General features: G+C 37.9%; 1 protein-coding gene across 1 annotated transcript in view; it reads left to right on the forward strand.

Moving 5' to 3' along the window:
* The window catches only part of ATP10B (ATPase phospholipid transporting 10B (putative)), a gene marked incomplete at its 3' end in the record, with an annotated part of 40335 nt that overhangs the window by 17997 nt on the left and 2220 nt on the right, over positions 1 to 20118 (forward strand). The window contains 8 exon segments of the mRNA XM_010178318.2: positions 2145 to 2251; positions 5836 to 5967; positions 8358 to 8485; positions 9487 to 9739; positions 10656 to 10891; positions 17918 to 18097; positions 18594 to 19179; positions 19701 to 19807. Coding sequence (XP_010176620.2) covers positions 2145 to 2251; positions 5836 to 5967; positions 8358 to 8485; positions 9487 to 9739; positions 10656 to 10891; positions 17918 to 18097; positions 18594 to 19179; positions 19701 to 19807 — 1729 coding nt within the window.

Below are 20118 nucleotides of genomic sequence, written 5' to 3' on the forward strand. Positions count from 1 at the left end.
TTTTTTTTTTTAGTGTAAACCTATGTAGGTGACAAAAAAGCCACATCCTCCCTTCCTTACGTTCCTTCTTCATTAAATAATTATGGCACAGACGTAAGAGGGAAATCTATACTAGCAAATTCAGCAGATTTAAGGCCATTCTCTTGCTGTAAGGCAATTTTATATGGCATGGCTGATGTCCTAAAATTCTCTTATTCTCCAATGCAGGGCAGCTGTTTCCCAAAGCCCTCTTCAGAGCAGTTGTTGGTCCATGCTGATTCCCATTGCAAACCAGAGAATTGCCTGATAGGCAGAACCCTACCCACACCTCAGCTAAATTTGGAGTTAATATCTTTGCAAGAATGCAGTGAGTGTGTTGTACCTGGAGTGGCTGCAAATGGCCAGATCCTCTGACATGAGCAGACCAGAGGGTTTCTCCCCCTTTAGCACTGACTATGGTTAATCTGGTTTTGAGAATCTATGTCCTGTAAGAATGATTCCTTTAATAGCAATGTCATTTCTCCTCTACTGTGTTATCTTAAAAGCGAAAAAGAGGTCAAGTATTTATTGATCACTGGCTGTATTTGCTGGCTTTGAGGACTGTTGGGTATAATCTAAATTGAAGCAATCCTTCCAATAAGCTTGCCAATATGGCACAAGAGCACTGGGATTATAGAAGTGTAGGTGATATGTCACAAGAAAACACACACAAATACACACCCTTAGGAGCCAGGACTGGTTTAAAATCCTCAAATCTGTATTGAAAGTCTGCAACAGTAATATCTTTTGAAAATGCTCATTAACTCACCTGCTTGGTGGAATATGGAATTAGTTGCCTTTCTCTCATTGCTTCAGGGGTAGATGAAAGAATTCACAGTGAAAATTATTTACTAACATTTAGGGGAGTTTTGGTCAGCAGACCAAAGTCTGCTGTTGTTTGAGCTAATTTGTAAGCACAAATTACTTGGAACAGGTTACATTTTTCTTCAGGAACCCTTAATAAATTATTAAGGCTCTATTGCCTTGTTATAAAATGGTAGCAGTACTCTCTCTGCTAAACATTATACAAAAGAACTTAGTGACATCCATCTGACGTGCCTGACCACAGCAAATTCTGCTCAAGGGGATGCAAGAAGGCTTCTCTATTAAATAAGTTCACCTGTTCTACCAGCTGTAGGTTGTTGGTACCTGAACTTTTTTGCTTGTCTAGTTTGATGTCATGTAATCATGTGCAGCTGCAGACAGACATAGAACTGTACTTAGCTTTGAGATAGCGCCTGACCTTGCCCTCTATTAAGTGACACTGCAGTTTACTGGTAAATGCGGTGCCAAATACCAAATAGAAAGTAGGAAAAGACATATATTCTATAAAAAAATACTTTCTTATGCTCATATTTACATAACAAAACCAGATGGAGCAACTGAAGTGAATAATCTCATTTTGGTAAAGATCTCAGAATGAGCCTACCTGAGTATACAATATAAACTGTGAGCAGAAGTTAGTTTTATGCTTTCACTTTCAGAGGTGAGTAACAAATTCCCTGCCTGATGGAGCACTGACCTTATAATTTCCATTAAGTTTTCATTGGTCTGTTCTTCTAGCAGAAGGATCTGATGTGTGATGGCACATCTTCAGCTAGGATGAAACATCTTCCATCCAGTGTGAGACTGAGGAAGAGAGCCTCAGCCTAGAGACTGTTCAAGTGAACCAAGGCCGAGGTTCACAAAGATTAGGAGCTTTTTGGTGGCTGACAGAGACACAGAAGCTTATGCAGGGTGCAGATGTATTCATCTGAACCTCTACCAGCAGGCAAACCCTGCTTAGCTTTGTAAAAGAATTTCATCTGAATGAAGTCATGTAATGCATCTTGGCTTCATTTATGAGATACTGAATCTGCCAGATAAGGTACCAAGTTAAAGTCAAACTACTTGCTTCATATTGGCAACATGATACACACACTATGCAAGTGATCTTTAAAATAGATACTTGGACTTCTCTGCAACTTCTTACTGGAATCTGTGTTGAAGCTGAGTGAAATACAAGCAAAACAGAGCCTTCACAGTTCCTTGATTTCAACTTGAAACAGACATGTACACAAAAATTTTGTTTAATATTATATTACAACAGAAACAAACACTGCTTTATTTTATTTTCTTTCTTCTAGGGAGCAGCCAAATCATGAACGGATTGGTTTTAACATTGAAAGCCTCTTGCTTCGTGGATGTACAATCAGAAATACTGAAGCTGCAATAGGAATTGTTATATATGCAGGTAAGATGAATTTTCCATCTGGCTAAACATAGAATTCCCTGTAAACACCCTCAAGTAAATACGTGCAGTCTAATATTACAACATAATTTGACATTTTGTTTTAAGAACTGGTAGTACATGGGGAAAATTAAATAACTTTTTGAAGTAAAGGTATTATTACTTATCGATCTCCAAAACCCGGAGACCCGCACTTGGTCTCTGGCAAGTTATAGTATCCTTGTGTATCTCAAATATCTTACTACCTTTGCCATATCTTGCAAAAATATCCAAACAAGTAAAAAAATTGCTAAGGTGAGTTTAAGTCTCAGCTCTGCAGCTCTGATTATGATACTAATTCTATCTGGCATAAAATCTACACAGCTGCCCTAAGGGAGATCTCACTGGCTCCTCAGGGCAGAAACTGATGCTGCTGAAGATCTACTTGGGGCGTGGCAGGGGGTAACACACACACAAAAAAACCCCCCACAACACCACAAAGCCAAGCTGTGCCAGTGCCAGGACAGGACACAGGAGACAGTAAGAATAGCACCTGGAGGTGACAGAAGAGGTGGCAGCAGCACAGGTTTGTGCTGACATAGACATAGTGTGTCCATGCAACCATGAATTTCATACAGTGGAGACATGAACCAAGCAAGACAGTGTCAGTGCCCAGATAGGTGCAGTAGAGCCAGGTTCAGTGGTGTGTCAGCTCACCTTTTTCTCAGAACCTTTTACTTTTGGAGTGTTACCACTGCTTTTACTTAGTGAGCATGACTTATCATTGGCTTTGCCAGCTGTGCCCTCTTCTGTTTCAGAAACAAAGTATCAACTACCCTCTTTATTTCTAGATTAAATAAAGGTCGATTTAAATATAACAATTAATGCCATTATTGGTTATTTTTATCTTTCCAGTAGAGTCATGTTTTGTCTAATCAGCAACAGGATGTTCAAGGCTGAGCTACCTAAGAGAAAACAGAAGTCACCATCTTTGCAAGAGTCATTTATTTTAGATTAATCTCAACAATCCAGGTTATTTTACCTGACAACTGGCCATTTTATTTCACTTCTGCAGAAGTAGACTTTAAATTACTATAGCTCCCATATGTTTCCAAAGCAGGCTTCACTTTGTGGGTGTTTCATTGCTTGTATCTCTGAACACCAGATGTAAGGATGTTGCCTACCAGACAAAGCCAGTGCCAAATCCATCACTCATATTTTTGGAAGTAACTACTATATAAAAATCTTTGTAGGGATCATTTCCTATAGAATTGGAGTAACTTGTCTTCCATTCTCCTGTCATTTTTCTTCATTTCCCAGTATGTCCCTTTGACCACCAGCACAGATCCTAATGTGGATCTCTGTTAATGTTGCTTAAGCTGCTAGTAGCAGAAGTTGGAGTTTTAAAGTAATTTTCAAGATACCGTGTCTTTGATCTAAGCAAGTCTTCAATGTAGTTTCCAACTGACATCTTATTGTAAATGTCAGTATAAAAGTTTATTCTTTTTCTTCTAAAATTAGACTCACTTGAGCCAGTACTAGCTTCATTTCTAGGGTTCTTTGACATTGATTATATTCTGGCTTTTAATCATGGTCTGTGACCTTTTCTGAACAATCAAGATCAGTCACATTATAAAATGGCACATTCTCCATTTTTATAACTCTATTACTCCTCAAGCCTACTTTCTAATGGAAGTCCTTGTGAAGAGTAGAGCCATCACTTAATGTGATTGTTTAGCCCGTGCAGTTCTCATGGGACCCAAATATGGTTATACTTTTCATGGCTACCTAAATGATTCTGCACAAAGCAATAGCACTAATGGACAAAAACCTCATTACAGAACAACAACCAACATAGTTTCTCACTGTGGTATGGACAGCAGCAAGAATTATACACTTTTCAAATAATAAAGTACCAGAATGAAGTTTTAGATGAGCCCATCAGCATCCACAGAGAGACAAGGTACTAGCAGGGCAGTAGGTGACGTGCTGTATTGCACGGCATATGAAACTATGAGGATTAGAGAACAAAGTAGTTTATTCCTCTTATTTCTGATACTCTTTTTCTTGCTAGGTGATATCTGTATTACAGCTGTGTCTTTTTCCTGTTGGTCAGCTGAAGCAGAAGGGAATAATTGAGCTGATGTTTGGAATTAAATTTCTTCCCATTTTCTTCCTAGAATAAATCCATAAACATTTCCTTGATTTTCTGGGAGGGATAAGAGTTTTTTGTCTTCTTTTGTTTTCAACACAAAACATACCATTAAGCCTGACATAAAATAAAATGAGGAACCAGATTCACACAACTGCTGGAGAAATAGCACAGTACCCTCCCTTTCTGTGTAGCTTGGTGGTTAGAGCATTTGTTTACTGAAGGAAAGACTTGCGTTTTGTTCTCATTTCTGCCTGTATGGGAGTGAATATACATCTCCTGCTTCACAAGTTGTACCCAGAATAACCTGGCTGTGTGGAACAAGTGGCTATGTACATATACATGAGTTGAAAAAGAAGGAGCATTGGTAGTATGAGCTGTTCCTACCAACATAGCTCCAGGTTGTGCAAATAATTACGTATTCATTCGAACAGGAAGTCAAGAGTCCCAGCTCTTGGGTGAATGGCCTGAACATAAGGCTGGAGAGTAATTTTCTTTCTTGCTCTCTGACTCAATAACTTCTGATGTAAACTTGGAATGAATTCAGTAGGTGTGATTGAATCACATCTAAATTCCAGATTTTGGTTCAAATCACTGCCCTAGACAAAGCAAAAAGGTAGCTGGGAAAACAATCCCTCTCATGCACATACAAATGAAAACTAAATACAAGTCTGCAGGGTCTTTATTTGCAAGGAAAATGACTGTAGAAATAAACATAAAAGATACGATTTAATATAGCAACAGATGGTATCCAGATATGCCAATTGTGGAGCCACAGTTTAGACAATATTAATAGTATAGAAAAAGCAATTTCTGTTTGTTGACTTCTTACAGCACTCCTCTTTTTCCATTATAAATATACCAGCTCAATTCTAATTCAGTAAGTTTTAAGGACTGGGTTTTTTTTATTTCTTGTCCTACTGTTTTGTTAGCATTTTACAACCACATAGCGAAAAACTAAGTAACATTAGTGTCTTTCACGGCTGGAACTGACATGTTGGATTTTATTTAAATTAATACACAAAATGTGTTTAGTGGCTTTTAAATAGCTGCTGAAAAATATTCAAGTGTAGGTTTCAGGAATCTGTATAGCTCCTAATCAAGTCATTTGTAAATACAAAAATATAATATTATTATTCTTTTTCCTCTTATATTCAAGGAGATTTGGCATTTCAATATTTATATAAATCATTCAATCCTATTGAATCTGCTGTCTTTGGGAAAGTAAAACGTATATAACAGCTAAAATCTGTAATGTAAGGGAGGTCTTTTGACTTAGTCTCTGATATATTCTGCTATTCAGACAAATGAGAAGATGGACAATAATGTTATTGAATGAAACTAGAGTAAAATTTACATCAGTCATGAGCATCCTGCTCTCATTTTGTTAAATACTTAAAAGAAAAACCCTACAAAATATTATGTAAACATGACAATATGCATTTGTGTTTTGAAGGTCATGAAACTAAGGCCATGCTAAATAACAATGGTCCTCGATACAAACGCAGCAAGATAGAGCGACGGATGAATATCGATATTTTCTTATGTGTGGGACTCCTATTCATGATGTGTCTTGTTGGAGCTATAGGTATGAAGCACTGACAAAAATCTTCTTCTGTTTCATTGTTTTTTTTTCCTAAATGGTGGATGAAACTTATCATATAGACATGAGTGAGATCAGATCTAGAGCTGAAGGCTCTTGGGGTCTTTAGGTTCTTCGGTCTTTACAAGTTAAGTTAAAAGGTCTTTCCAAGACAAGTTAAAATGGCAGATCTGAGTAGTTCAGAAGGAAAAAAACTCAGCCATAGCTATAGATATTTCAGATAATCCCCATCTCCACTGTGGTAAAATATGTGTAAAGCAAGCAAGTGAAAGCTATTGGGTTAATGCATTGTAGGAATCAGTACTAGTCAATTGAGATGTGCTTCCTGAGTGTTTTTTTGTTCCTCATGCATAACAACAAAAGTAAAATGATGTAGCTTTACCTTCATTTCAGCAACATCATCCTCTAATATGTTAAGGAGTGATGTTAGCCAGAACTACCCAATTAACAACCCATGACCTACACACGACTGATTCATCCAGTTTGCAGTCTCCACAGCTACCTTCCTTGTCAAAAGCCCCTTTAAAGCAAGCTATAAAATGGATTCATAGTTTAGGTAGGAATAGCCTGCATTTTTCTCAGGTCCTTGTAAGTGAGCACATTTAAATATAGTAACTGAGGTCAGCTGACTAGAGTTTACTAGATTGCTAATCTCAAAAACACCATCTTCACTCCATGTAAGCACCTGCTTGCCTTTCAGCTCTGCTTGCAGTCTGTCCCGGGCAGATGAACATTAATAGGATCTCATAATCCTGAGGAAAGGGACAAATTTTAAGCCACTCACTCTTTAAAGGGCCACTGCTCTTTAAAGCACTGGGTCAGTGCTTTAAAGAGGTAACAGAGGTTTTCATGAGCACTTTGTGTTCAAAGCCCCTTTTCTTTTTAATTTATTTAATCTCAGTGATAATTTGTGTAGTGTTACTGCTCTGAATTAGTTTTGTAGCAACAAAGTCAAATCTTGTGACCCTATCAAGTTTTCCTGAACCTGACCTGGAGGCATGTGATGTGACACATCAGCCAGTCATCACTGTAACACTATTAGAAGTAAGGACCATTCAAAAAAATGAACAATTGAACTGACTTAATCACTTTTTTTATTTTACTGCTTTCATGTTGCAGTGGGCTTTTTTGGCACAGAAATGGGATTTTAGTTTGACAACTGAGCTCTGTGCAAGGAAGAGAGAGAGTTTGTTTTCATTGTTCCCTGGCTGCTGTCATGTAGATTTAAAGACTTGTCTTTGTCTGATGTGTAGGGGCCATTGAGTAATAAAGTCCTTTGATTTAAGGTTTAAAGTGGTCTCAGAAGACAAAAATCAGCATTTAGAACAAAATTTACCTGCTCAGGCTTAAAAAAAATATGAAATGGTCATAGTCTAACTGAAACATGTAAAATAGTAGCAAGTCAGTGAAAAATTGGGGTAAGAAGTGGCTTGTAGAGCACAGTTGTCCTTGCTGAGATGTTATTGCAGTCTCTAGTGGCCAGAAAGTATTGCTGAAATTATTTTAATTCCTTTAGTAGCATTTTAGTAGGAAGAGGCTGCAAAACAACTGCTTTCTTAACTGGTGCTAATAGAGGTTTTATCAGAGATGAATATGTGAAGTGGACTAATAGAGATTTTTGGCATCAGGAGCAATGATGTAATGAGGGAAAGTGAGGTGTTTTTCCTAGCTCTGTGTGGAGTTTCTGATGTTGTAAATTTAGTAACATCCTTGAGCAAAGTTTTTTTCAGTAAGGGCAGTATGAAAGGTGGTAAAGTAATAACAATGGGATGTTGTTAGGTTCTGAAATGGAGGCTTTGTTGTAGTAGTACAATGATATCTACTGATACTTAAGACATAGGAGAAGAAGCCATTTTGAGTTATTTACTTAATTGAAGGGAATGTAAAAATGAGCTGCCCAGACTGAATTATAGGGCATTTATCAACACTGACAAAAACAGATTGAAATAAAAAATGATCAGGAAGGATAAGAAAGATTTCAGTTTGTCTATGTAAAGGCTATAAGATTTCTTTCTGTTAAAAAGATGAATGGGAGTCTTCAGCACTGACGATTTTTAAAGATAGGTGGTAGAGATGAGTCCTCCAGCAGCAAGATGTAGAATGAGATAAGATCTGTGCACAGCTAAGAGTCCTGGGGGACACCTGCTGAAGGAGAGGTGAATAAAAATATTCATGACCACTCATTTCTTGCTATCATATCAATTGTATGCATGTACTACAGAACTCTGCATATGCTTTATGTTCTCCAATAGATTCACAGCATTGCTCGGGGACTGTTGCTTTGGACGTGTTCTTTCTTTTTAATTATCATAGCAATTTCAGAATATCTGTCAATCACCTTCTTGCTATTTCAGTATTCTGTATCCTTCCTACAGGGCATGGCATTTGGACTAGAAACTTCTTAGAGCATCCGCCTTATGATGTCCCAGATGAGAATGGCGATTTTCTGTCTCCAGTTCTTGCTGGTATCTACATGTTCTTGACAATGATAATCCTGTTGCAGGTAAAAGACAAAACCTCCCTGTCACCTCCAAGGAAGAAGCTATTCAAAACTGAGTATGATCACTAATGAGCAATTAATATCAACTAATAGCTGTGCAGTACCTTCTTAATCCTATTTGAAAATATTGCTAGGAGTGTTTCAAATCATCCAAGTGTGAAATAATGTATCTTTTTTAATTATTTTTGTCTTTCTAACTGCAGATTTTTCTTGCTTGCTTTTGAAACCCCACAAGGATATAGATAGGAAGGACGTGTATTCTATCTTTAAATAACTCTAAATTTTCTAAAATATGCAGTAAAGAGGATATTTACATCCAAATGTCAGCTTTTTTTTTTTTCCTGCTTATGTCCAGAATTCCAAAATAACAATACCACTTAATATCTCAGGAAAAGAGTGAAACAAAAATTGACATTTTTGCCAATGGGAAATAATAACTAGGTATGGTTCAGCTGGCTTAAGAAACAAGCTAAATTAGAAGTAGGATGTTTTTATAGCTGAGTCTGATTAAGCTTAATTGGGAGAGAACATTTTATTAGGATGGAGGGAAAAAAATCACCTTTACTTTCAGATTTTTTAATGTAACTCCTGAGATTTAAGTGGACAGAATTTATTTGATATGAAGAAGTGTGAAGATAACTTTCATAGCTGCTCAGAGATTCCTTGGGGGATTATTATTCATTACTGAAACAGAATATTTGTGCATCTTAAGAATTCATTATTATTTCAGGAGGGTAAGAGCAAGCATGTTCCTCAGTTCAGAAAATGGGCTTTGTAGGAGCATCCTCTGAAAGACTCATCTTCACATCTGGTCTTCTAGGAATTTTGTCTTAAATTTGTCTGTTATTGTCCCTGTTTATCCATCCCTGTTGTGTGCAGCATTTTTTTTCTTCCCTGAACTATTATCATTCAGAAAATTGTCAGTATATCTATGCCAGGACATTGCTGACAGAAAGCAATAAGACTTGTCTCACTCCTCACTGAGAATTTAATCTCTCTTTCAGGTTTTAATCCCCATTTCTCTTTATGTGTCCATTGAGTTAGTCAAGTTGGGCCAAGTCTTCTTAATTCACAATGACATTGACCTGTTTGATGAAGAAGCAGATTTGCCCATACAGTGCCGTGCCCTAAATATTACTGAAGATCTTGGACAAATCCAGTATATCTTCTCAGACAAAACTGGAACACTAACAGAAAACAAAATGGTATTCCGACGCTGTACTATAGATGGAATTGAGTTTTCACATCAGGAAAATGGTGAGAGGCACTTTTCTATACTTGCTTTTCTGTCTGAGCAACTAAATGTTATTAATTAAACATTAATATTTAAATCTACTGAGACTGTGACTGAATGTAGAGCTTTGTGGATTTGCCTCCACTTCATGAGGGATTCCTCTTATGGAGATTCATGAAAGTGAAGGTGCTTTAAATTATTCAGAAGCCAGATGGGAAAAGTTTTCCGATTCCCTCTGCAAGCACCTCAGGCTTTGCCCTGCATTCAGTACCCACTCAAGAGTGCAAAGGGAACATTTTCTCTTTCGTTTCTAAATTAATGCCAACCAACCTTTTATAAGCTCACAAATTGAAATTATTTACTAATTAAACTCAATGGGTCCAAAAAGTAATTAACACAGTCTTCTGTGTGATATGAAAGATACAGCTACACATTTTCTTGAGTTGACCCTATATATGTGCCTATATATCTGTCCATATCTCAAGTCTATTGGCATTTGGTGTTCTCAGTCTGGGGGGTTCAACTCAGGCCTATTCTTGGTCACTACTTTCTCTTTCTACATAGTGTGAAGGATTTTATTAAGCTGGCAAGCAGCTGCCAAAAAGATATTTGTATTCTGTGACTGAAAATATTAGCAAATCTGTGAATTTTCATATTTCACTCCACTGTTCCAGTGAACTGCACAATGCAGCTAAAGAAACCAAGCATTAGCAGAAGTCCATAAAAGTGACTGATTGCTTTGAAAATGCATTTTTTTTTTCTTTCAACAATAAACATTGTAGAGTGGGAGTTGCGAGAAACTGAAGTGGATTCTGGTGCTGGCTTTTCAAGTGCTTTGTCTTTGGTTTAGTTTGTTTCAGTTTTTTAACCAACCAAGGAATTCCTCCTAAGAAATGCAAAACAAACATAAGAGGTAAGTTTTATTTTCTCTTTTTACAGCCAGGCGCCTGGAAACGCACAAAGAGTTGGATTTAGATGATGAGGACTTAGCAAAACTTCAACATTTTACTCTCCCTCCCATGAATATTGAGAGACCAGCCACTTATAAGCAGAGGACCATGAGACCTTTAAGGAGGTGCCAGAGTGCCAGGGCTCATTTTCAGGGGCATACAAGGAACAGGTCACTCGGTCGTCGTGACAGCAACCAGTCTCAAGTGGCATTCAGCAGTACCATTGTGAGTACGATCAGATAGAGCTAACATATTTTAAATTCTCTTTTCTGTTGCATTTTGTGATGAAAAGCCAACAAGTGGGCAGGATAAATTCAAGCCCTGGTGGAGCTAAGAGAGGGGAGAGGGAGACAAACATTAGGGTCCCAGCTTGGAGTGTGGAGCCTGCAGTCAAGGGGGAGCTAGGTGAGGGTTTGGGAATCCAGGTCCTTGTATCAAAGACTGCAGCATAAGAGTGGGGTACACAGGTGAGTTTTTGTGATGGCTCCTTGATAGGAGGAGGATATATGAATTTGGGGTCCAAGGATTGAGACTTGTAACAACAAGAGATACTTTGCACAAAGAGGAATGAGCTCTTTGTACTGTTCTGATACACTGAAATGCCAGGGGAAATGAGGTGGGGATTCTGGGCTGGGATTGTACTAGTGGATCTAGGGATGCGAGTCTGGGCCTGGCTTTGCAGAAACAGGAGGCATAGGTCCTCCTGGGAGATGATGGTCAGAAAGTGGGTATGATTTGAAGTCTAGGTTTGAATATAGCTCAGAAAGCTACAAACTACTTCTACTACTAGCACTGCATCATACTGTCTCTCTTAAGTTCAGCCACCCCTGCTCTGTGCATGCAAAATGCCCAAGCTGCACTCTCCAGAGCAGTTCTGGGAGTTTGCTAGTGTGTCAAAACAGAAATATTTCATTTTTCAAGGCAAAAAAAAAAAAAAAATAGTGATGCTTCTCACAAATATAATAGAAATTAAGCTAAAAGGACTTATCACAGTAAGGTCTTGAACTTTATAAGATGAACTCTGCAAGATGCTGAAGAGTCTTCTACTCCTTCAGTAGCTAGGTGGCCTCTGCCTCACCTGTAGTACTGACTTAGAAGTACATGTCTTCTTCATTGCATTTCTAGGAAAAACCTTGGGCTCTGCTGAATTTTAGATCTGAAACTTCCCAAAATTTAACGCAACCTGATTGAAGTCAGACTGTTCTTTTCTTCTTGAAAGTTTTTTAAGAGACATTTTAGACAAGGCTTTTATGGACACTAGGAGAAGGTCAAACACTTTCAAAATTGACTTCTAATTAAAATGAAATGCCTGTAAAACTCTTCCAAATCTTGATTTTTTAATTATTTTTTTTTTTTTAATCTAATAAATACTGAATTCTCAGAACTTTATTTTCTGCAGTTGCTCTTCCTGGCAGTTTTTGACTTACTGACATTCTTTTTGGAGGATGTAAGTTCCTCTCTCATGTAGTAGATATCAGCCAGTACTCCTCCTGCTCCTGTAATATGGGGGTTTTCTCAGTTGTTATCTTAGCATTTTCAAGCCCAGTGCTCCTGAGATGTTGAGAACATCTCCAGGGGCTCTTGAGAACCCATGGGTCATGACTTTTGAGAACCTCTTATGGGTCATGACTTTTGAAGTGTGGCAAAGGAATTTCTTGCCAGTATATTTCCCCAATTATGTTTTTTACTGCCAGGCCTCTTCATTTTGTTCTATAAATAAACTGCCATGTTATTTGGGTTGGTTGGTTTTTTTCCACTATAAAAGCAGTATCTGAGGAACTAGTATCAAACATCTCCTTTGTAGGAAGATTAAGCTGCTGTCATGGAAATAACCAGCCTTAGCTACTGATAGGTGTCATTCTATCTGGATAAATCATTTGACCTCTATGACAAATAAGAAGATGTAGTGAAAATGGAGACACTAGATATTGCCCAGAGGCTGTTCTGTATGTTGATTTCCTTCATATGCTGCATAATGGTATCTGTCTTTACCAGCCAAGCCAATTCCCAATTAGTAAAATCAGGATAATAATATTCTCTGTGTCTCTATTGTTCCTGCCCTTTGGAACTTATATCACTTTGATGCATATGTACTTTGCTACGAATTTGAAGCATTTTGAGTACTGCAGTTACATTCAGGTCCATGATATTACCTGTGTATCTCAGTGGTCAAAGTTTCTTAAGAAAAATACATCTTTGAACAATGTGTGAGTGAAGACACAAAGATTGCTATTTAACTTGATTAATTTAAGGCTTGCAGAGCCTTTCTGGATGAATGACTCTGCTAAAATAAAAGCATTGAACTATTCAGTGGCAGTCAATGGTTGTCAAACACAATCCTCACTATGAAATTGTGAGACTCATCTTCTTCAGATCAACAAAATGCAAGAGAAAAAAAAACCTGCTTTACATAATAAACAATGTAAAGTCCAAAGGCCAGTAGTTGGCATTGTACAATTTGTTGTTGGCTTTTTTCTTAATAAATGTCAAGTTTCCAAGGGTTGGTGTGCCAGCTGTGTGAAAATTATTCATGAAAACTGGTAGCCTCAGGTAACAGTAAAATTGAAGAACTTTGCACTGCTGAGAAGACACAGTAGTTTTTGGGTAAGGGTTAGCACAGCATCTGCTATAAGCACCTGCATGGCAGAAGTGTTGCCAAGAAAATAATTTTAAAGCAAGAGGGCCGATAACATAATAGTATCCCACAAAATGTAAAGAGTTTAATTAGAAAGTAACCGTGCCAAACAAAAGATAATCATTTAAAAATGTCAAATTTATACATGAACAGTTTTTAAAAGAAAATTATCTATGCAGTGATCACAAAATTTACTTACTCTCAATCAGCCTTACATGAATTGGTGATAAGCAGGTTGCATATGGTATTTTAAGTGCATTTGTACAGTGGTAATTGATTGTGCCTGCAAATCAGCGTGTTTGAACTTTGTCTCAGTATTCTGAGCAGTTCTGCAATTAGGAAGCTCTGCAGCTACAGAATGTATTTCAGCCTGCCTGTTTGTGAGAGCATTCTCTGCTTGACAAGTTTTGATGTTTTGCTGAAATCTGAGAAGCTCTTATCAATTAACATGTTCATTTCAGTGTGTCTCTGAGATAGAGATGAGGATGATGGGTTTTTAATGGATTTGATAAAGTTAATTAAATCGGAGCCTGCAGATCCTTGAAGAATAACTAAATAGCATTGCTTGTCTTTTCGGAAGCAAAAGTAACAGAGGTATGATGCAGAGCATAACTCCTAGGGCTTTACCCTCTGGTTTTGCTCTTTCCAATATTTTTGTCCATAGACTTCATGGTCCATGGCAATATGTAGAGCCTCCTTACATAAAATTTATGCAGTTCATCAGAAATAAGGAATCCTATGTCCAGTTACAGCTTCCAAAATTCAATGGCAAAGTATATTCAGTGGGAGGGAGCTTGACCACGTCTTAGACAATTGAAAAGCAAATTCCTAGCTTATTGTCAGCAATCATATCTCTCACTACTCTTGCTAAACATAAAGAGATAGAGACCTACCTATTAACAGTTACACTTGGAAAATTAGCGAATGAGCTGAACAGATCTGTTTGAACACAAATGCAATCTATTCTGAAAACTTCCAGTTGAGAATTGCTGCCCAGTCTACAGTGTTTATGTTGATACCATAAAAATGTACAGTGACTGTGTACAACTTAGAGTTTATGTGGACTGGAAAGGAAAGAATAACAGTGAAGTCTTTACTTCAGAAATCTCCTAAGGGGTCAGAGAGAGAGAAATATAGTGACAGATTTATTCTTTTCATAAACATTTATGAAAAATCTGGAGGGAGAAACACAACACAGAATCACAAAAGGGACTTCCAGAGATCATCTGGTCCAATCCCACTGCTCACCTACAGTCAGTTGCCCAGGATCGTGTCCAGATGACTTTTTAATATCTACAAGGATGGAGGCTTCACAGCCTCTCTGGGCAACCTGTGCCAGTGCTCTCATATGAGAGAAATTCCAGTACCTTAACCATACTTGTGACCCTTTGTTGGACTCTTCAGTATGTCTATGTCCCTCTTGTCTCTTGCACTGGGGAGCCCAGAACTGGACACAGTACTCCAGGTATGGTCTCACCAGTGCTGAGTAGAGGGGTAGGATCACCTCCCTTGACCTGATAGTAGTACTTTGTCTAATGCAGCCCAGGATACCATTAGCCCTCTTTGGTGCAATGGCACACTGGTGGCTCATGTTCAACTCAGTGTCCACCAGGACCCCAAGGTCCATTTCTACCAAGCTGCTTTTGAGCTGGGTTGCCTCAGCATATATTAGTGCCTGGGGTTGTTCCTTCCCAGGTGCAGGAATTTGTACTTTTCCCTGTTGAATTTTATAAGGTTCCTGTCAGCCCATTTCTCCAGCCTGCTGAGGTCCCTCTGGATGTCAGCACAGCCCTCTGGTGCATCGACCACTCCTCCCATGTTAAGCAGGACTGGACCCAGTACTGATCCTTGGGGTGCACCACTTGTCACTGACCTTCAACTAGACTTTTTACTGCTGATCACCATCCCCATCCTCTGGGCCTGACCATTCAGCCAGTTTTCAGTCCACCTCATTGCCTGCTTATCCAGCTCATAAGTCAACAGCCCATCTATGGGAACAGTGTCAAAAGCCTTACTGAAGTCCAGGTAGAAAATGTCCACTGCTCATGGACCTGTCTGTATCTAATGCAGTCGGAAAAAGAACAGGTACCTGTTCTGTCACACCTTCTGTGAAAACCAAAAATGATACTCATCCTGACTGTCTAGCCCTCTGAAGAGATAGCCTTCAGCCCAACTAGAGAACACCATCTCATTTTTGAACCTAGAAGGTGGCATTGGCCAACTTATTGGTTTCTTTGGGTACCTCAAGAGGAGACAATGCCAGTATACTTTATTAATGTGCTTCCCTGTGGCTGCTGCAATTTCTCAGAGAGAAAAATAAAATAATGTATTATAAAACAACATAGCTATGGTTGCCAGGAGGACGTAAGGGAACTTTAAAAGAGCAGGAAAAATATAAAATAATAAGTAAATTTGGAACAAGATAGAGAATTAAGATTTACTGGGTCTACCTTTAGGTGTTCTTACAAATTAAGATTGTGACAGTACATTTCTTTCTAGACTTAATAACTCCAATAAATAGTGTCTCGCTACTAGAAGCATTTCGTGAAGATTTCAGTTGTCCTCTTGTCATCAGGTTTTAGTGCCATCAAGTAGAAGAACTGCTATCAAATTAACAGGGAAATCTTAAAAACTGAATGACACTAGTCATTTTACAACAATAGCATTTTCACTAACAAAATTGCTAACATTGAAAAGGTTGTAAATTTAATTGATCATCATTATTACTGCTGTTTCTTTTCATTTTCTTTTTGTTTGTTGTTTTTTATGTATATTCAGGATGGTCAATGAACAGACTTGTTCATCTAAATTTTTTTTATCTGCTGAAGTTCCATAAGGCCGGAAATTCAGGTCAGCTCTGTTTTCACTGAACGTGAAAAAGAAAATGAGAAAAAATTTTCTGATCAATATTGATTTTTGCATTATTTTGTCTTTAAAACCTGTCTCTAAGGCCACAAATATCCTGACAATTTTATGGTTTTCCAGAGGAAAATCTTGAGTTCAGAAGGTTTCTGATGAACTGGAATATCCATGAGTGCATTGTCATTTTTTACTTGAACTAGACGCAGATATTGAGGATACAGATGCATGTGTAATACTTTGTGGTTTGTGAGGTTCATTCTAATTGTGGCAGTACATGAGAAAACTATATGAATAGCTGGGCAGTCAGTGAGTTTCTAATCTTTCATGTTTTGAATCTAATATAATTTCCAATATAACTTTTTAAACAATTGTGTGTGCACACATATGCTCCTCATCATAATTGTCCAGTTAAACTATTTGGGATTGCTTTATATACAAAGCATAGTATTGGCAACAGCCAGTTACCCACAGTAACTGACTGCTGCAGTGCAATACTGTGAAAGGGTTTCTGAAGAATGAGAGCTTTAACTTCTCACCCTCTAATTCCTTTTAATAGACCTGAGAAGATAACTGAAAAATAAGGCTTATCCTCAGTATGTATCAGTTTGCTAGAGAAAGAGTTGCATCATATTTAAAACATTTCCCCATATGTAAGACAAAAAAGCATGAAAACACTGACACAGAGGAACCAGAGCCTCCTGCAGCAGAGAAAGTGTAAAACCTTGTTCCATCCTTGGATTTCAGTTGAGCTCTGTGCTGCAAAACGAGCAGTAGATTTATTTGCAATTATTAGGATGATTTAAGAATCACTACCCACTTTAGCAAGCAGGAGTTACAATGCAACATATTCAGCTCAGCACAACACAGCCGTGAAGGTGGTTGGTTGACTTCTGTTGCATGTTTAGGGAACTTCAGAAAACTATGCCAGATTGAAGGAGGAGAGGGTCATAGCTGAGATGAACTAGAAAGCAGCTAAATTACTTTGGCAGTTCCTTAAGAAGGTATCCAAAAGTGTTGGCTCACAGGAAGATGTCTTTTAAATTTGGAAGCTTTTGTTAAATATGACCCTGAATTAAATCCAAACCAGACTCTGCTAACATGAAATTTCATTACAAGTAATACTCCCATAGGCCTACATCATATTAAATTGTAGATAAGTGACATTGTTAAGTAGTTTGACTTGCAAATTTAGGTTTGATTAGAAAGACTGTGGCAGTAAAATTACAGTAACCTTTCAGAAACAAATGAAGTATGTATGTACGTATTTATTTATTGTAAAAATTGAGGAAGAAATGCCTGAGACAGCATCTCTTTCTGGGTGCAAAGCAAAATTACTCTGGAAATAAAAAGTGATACTGCTGTAACCAAGCCATAAACACAATATATTCTCTGTTGAAATAACAATCAGCTCCCACACTGAAATGGAACATCCCAAGTCCACTTCCATCTGGAATGCCCTTTACTTCAGCAGTCAGCAGTTTCAAAGCTGGGGGATACAGTATAGATTATTCTTGATTTCTGGTAGATCTCTAAAGAAATAAAATTCTGAAATAATTTTCTATTTCAAGATTCATTTTCTTCTAATTATGTAGTTATGCAGGTTTTTCCCTAGATGTTGAGTAGAAAATATATTTACCTTACATAATTCTAGGTGTAAATTCAATAAGAGGCAAGAAGAAACTATCACGTTGATAATTCTTCCTTGAGGACAAGGGTAAATAGGAATAATCCTCATTAAGTAATTTCTCTTCCAGGAAAAGGATGTGACTCCCGATAGCAGACTGCTGAGGCGAGTGAGAGAAGCTGCACTCCAGACTGAAGATCTTTCTCCTTTTATACATATGAAGACTTCTCCATCCCTTACTGACTTTTTCCTTGCCCTTGCTATCTGCAACACAGTCCTGGTCTCCACAGCTACTGAGCCAAGACAAAGGGTAATCTAATTTTAATTATATGAGGAAAATTGATTATTCTTCCATTTAACAACATAGAGTAGTTTTCAGTGAAACCTGAAATGGTGAAAAATAGTTTGTTCAGGAGTTCCTCTCTAGTTCTTTTAACTTTTGTGTAATATCTACTGTTTCCCTGCCTATATCCCTTCCTAATGAGGCTTTTTATGTTTCATGAATAGCTATGGCTACCACAGTTCTGCACTTTTTCTTTTAGATTTTACGTTATATATACTCTAAGAAGTATGTTGAATATACTGGGTTTTCACTGATCTCCCAGGCCATGGACAGAACTGCAAGGGGCTTGATTCCACCTCTGCTTCAGAGATAGAGATACAAAGCACCATGAAATTTGGATGCCAACTCACCTATGACTCCTTTACTGAATTCCCCCACCACAGAAAAATAAATTGAGGTTTTGAAAAGTAGCTTGTAGTTCACATTTATTTATTTTTAACCAGAGATTTTCTCATATTTCTAGGTCACAGTCCCACCACCAATAAAACCTTCAGGAATCACCCTGGAGAAGATTCATCAGATATTTCAACGGCTAAAATTAGCAAGCCTTAGTCAGTCTTTATCATCATCTCAGTCTAGTTCAGATCTAGGTGCTAGCTTCAATGCAAAGAACACTGAGGAACATCTTGCTGCATTGGGTTGCTGTGACAATGATGATGACTGCTGCACCAGCAGTAGAGGTGATGAGCTCCGGGGTAAGGGCAGCACAGATATTGGTAGTGCTTCCTTGGATGAAGTTTTTAAATCTGTCACTAACAATTCTTTGCCAACAGACTTTTGTTATGAGGCTGAGAGCCCAGATGAGGCAGCGCTTGTCTATGCTGCCCAGGCATATAGTTTTACTTTAGTGTCCCGAACTCCCGAACATGTGACTGTACGGTTGCCACAAGGCACACTCCTGACTTTCGATATTCTCTACACTTTGGGATTTGACTCAGTAAGGAAAAGGATGTCTGTAGTGGTGAGACACCCTCTAACCAAGGAGATTGTTGTCTACACAAAAGGAGCTGACTCTGTTATAATGGACTTGCTGGAAGACTCTGCCAAAGGTAATTAGCCAATGAGCTAGTTCTGTTGTGTCTCCTATAAAGAAGCACAAGAAGTTTGCAGTACTCTTTTCTGCATGAAATATTGTATCTTGACATTACAAGTATAAAAAAATAATAAGCTTACTCTAGTGTTATCCTTGCAGATCAGATCAGAAGTATTTATTTAACATGAGTAGTGCCTAGAATATGGAATGAGCTAATTAAAACTCACTGCCAGTGCTAACCCATGTGGATTGTGTATGCTGCAATAATACTGTCAGAAGGGCCTGACCATTGTATTTCAGCTTGTCAGCAAGAATGATATAACATTAACAAACAAACAAAAAAACCCAAGTAATGTTATCTTAAAGGAAACAAGGATCTTCAGCAAGCTTTCAGCTTATCTACAGCCAATATTTTTCAGCTTTTAAAGGAACTGCTATTATTATATTGGAATCCAATTTCTCTAATGCCCACTTTTTTATAATTTTAGGCCATTAGGTCTGAAATGATCTATGGAATCATTTTCTTGTTTTTCACAGCTGACATTAGTGCAGAGAAGAGAATGAAAAGAATAAAAGAAAAAACACAGAAGCATCTGGACTATTATGCCCGTGATGGCCTACGAACTCTGTGCATAGCTAAGAAGGTAGGAGGGCATTAGCCTAATATTGTTTACAGCTCTGCTCTGTACATGTCAATAGCTTTATTAGAAAAATGTAATGGTTATAATTCTTTCTGCTTCAGAGAACAAGCCAAACACATCCCATCTTTTTGTCTCTCTGTTTGATTGCTCTGCAGTCTTTTTTTTTCTTTTTCTCTTCAGTGTGAGCAGATGATGGATTCTTGGTCAGCCTCAAAACATTCACTTTTGTTTCTCTTACGGCAACTCTAGCTGACCTTCTTTACAGTGATTCCAAGCAAAAAATAAAAATTCTGCAGAGCAGCTAACCTTTTTGT

The sequence above is a fragment of the Antrostomus carolinensis genome, unplaced genomic scaffold, assembly GCF_000700745.2.
Source record: "Antrostomus carolinensis isolate BGI_N321 unplaced genomic scaffold, ASM70074v2 scaffold19491, whole genome shotgun sequence".
NCBI classification, from domain to species: Eukaryota; Metazoa; Chordata; class Aves; order Caprimulgiformes; family Caprimulgidae; genus Antrostomus; species Antrostomus carolinensis.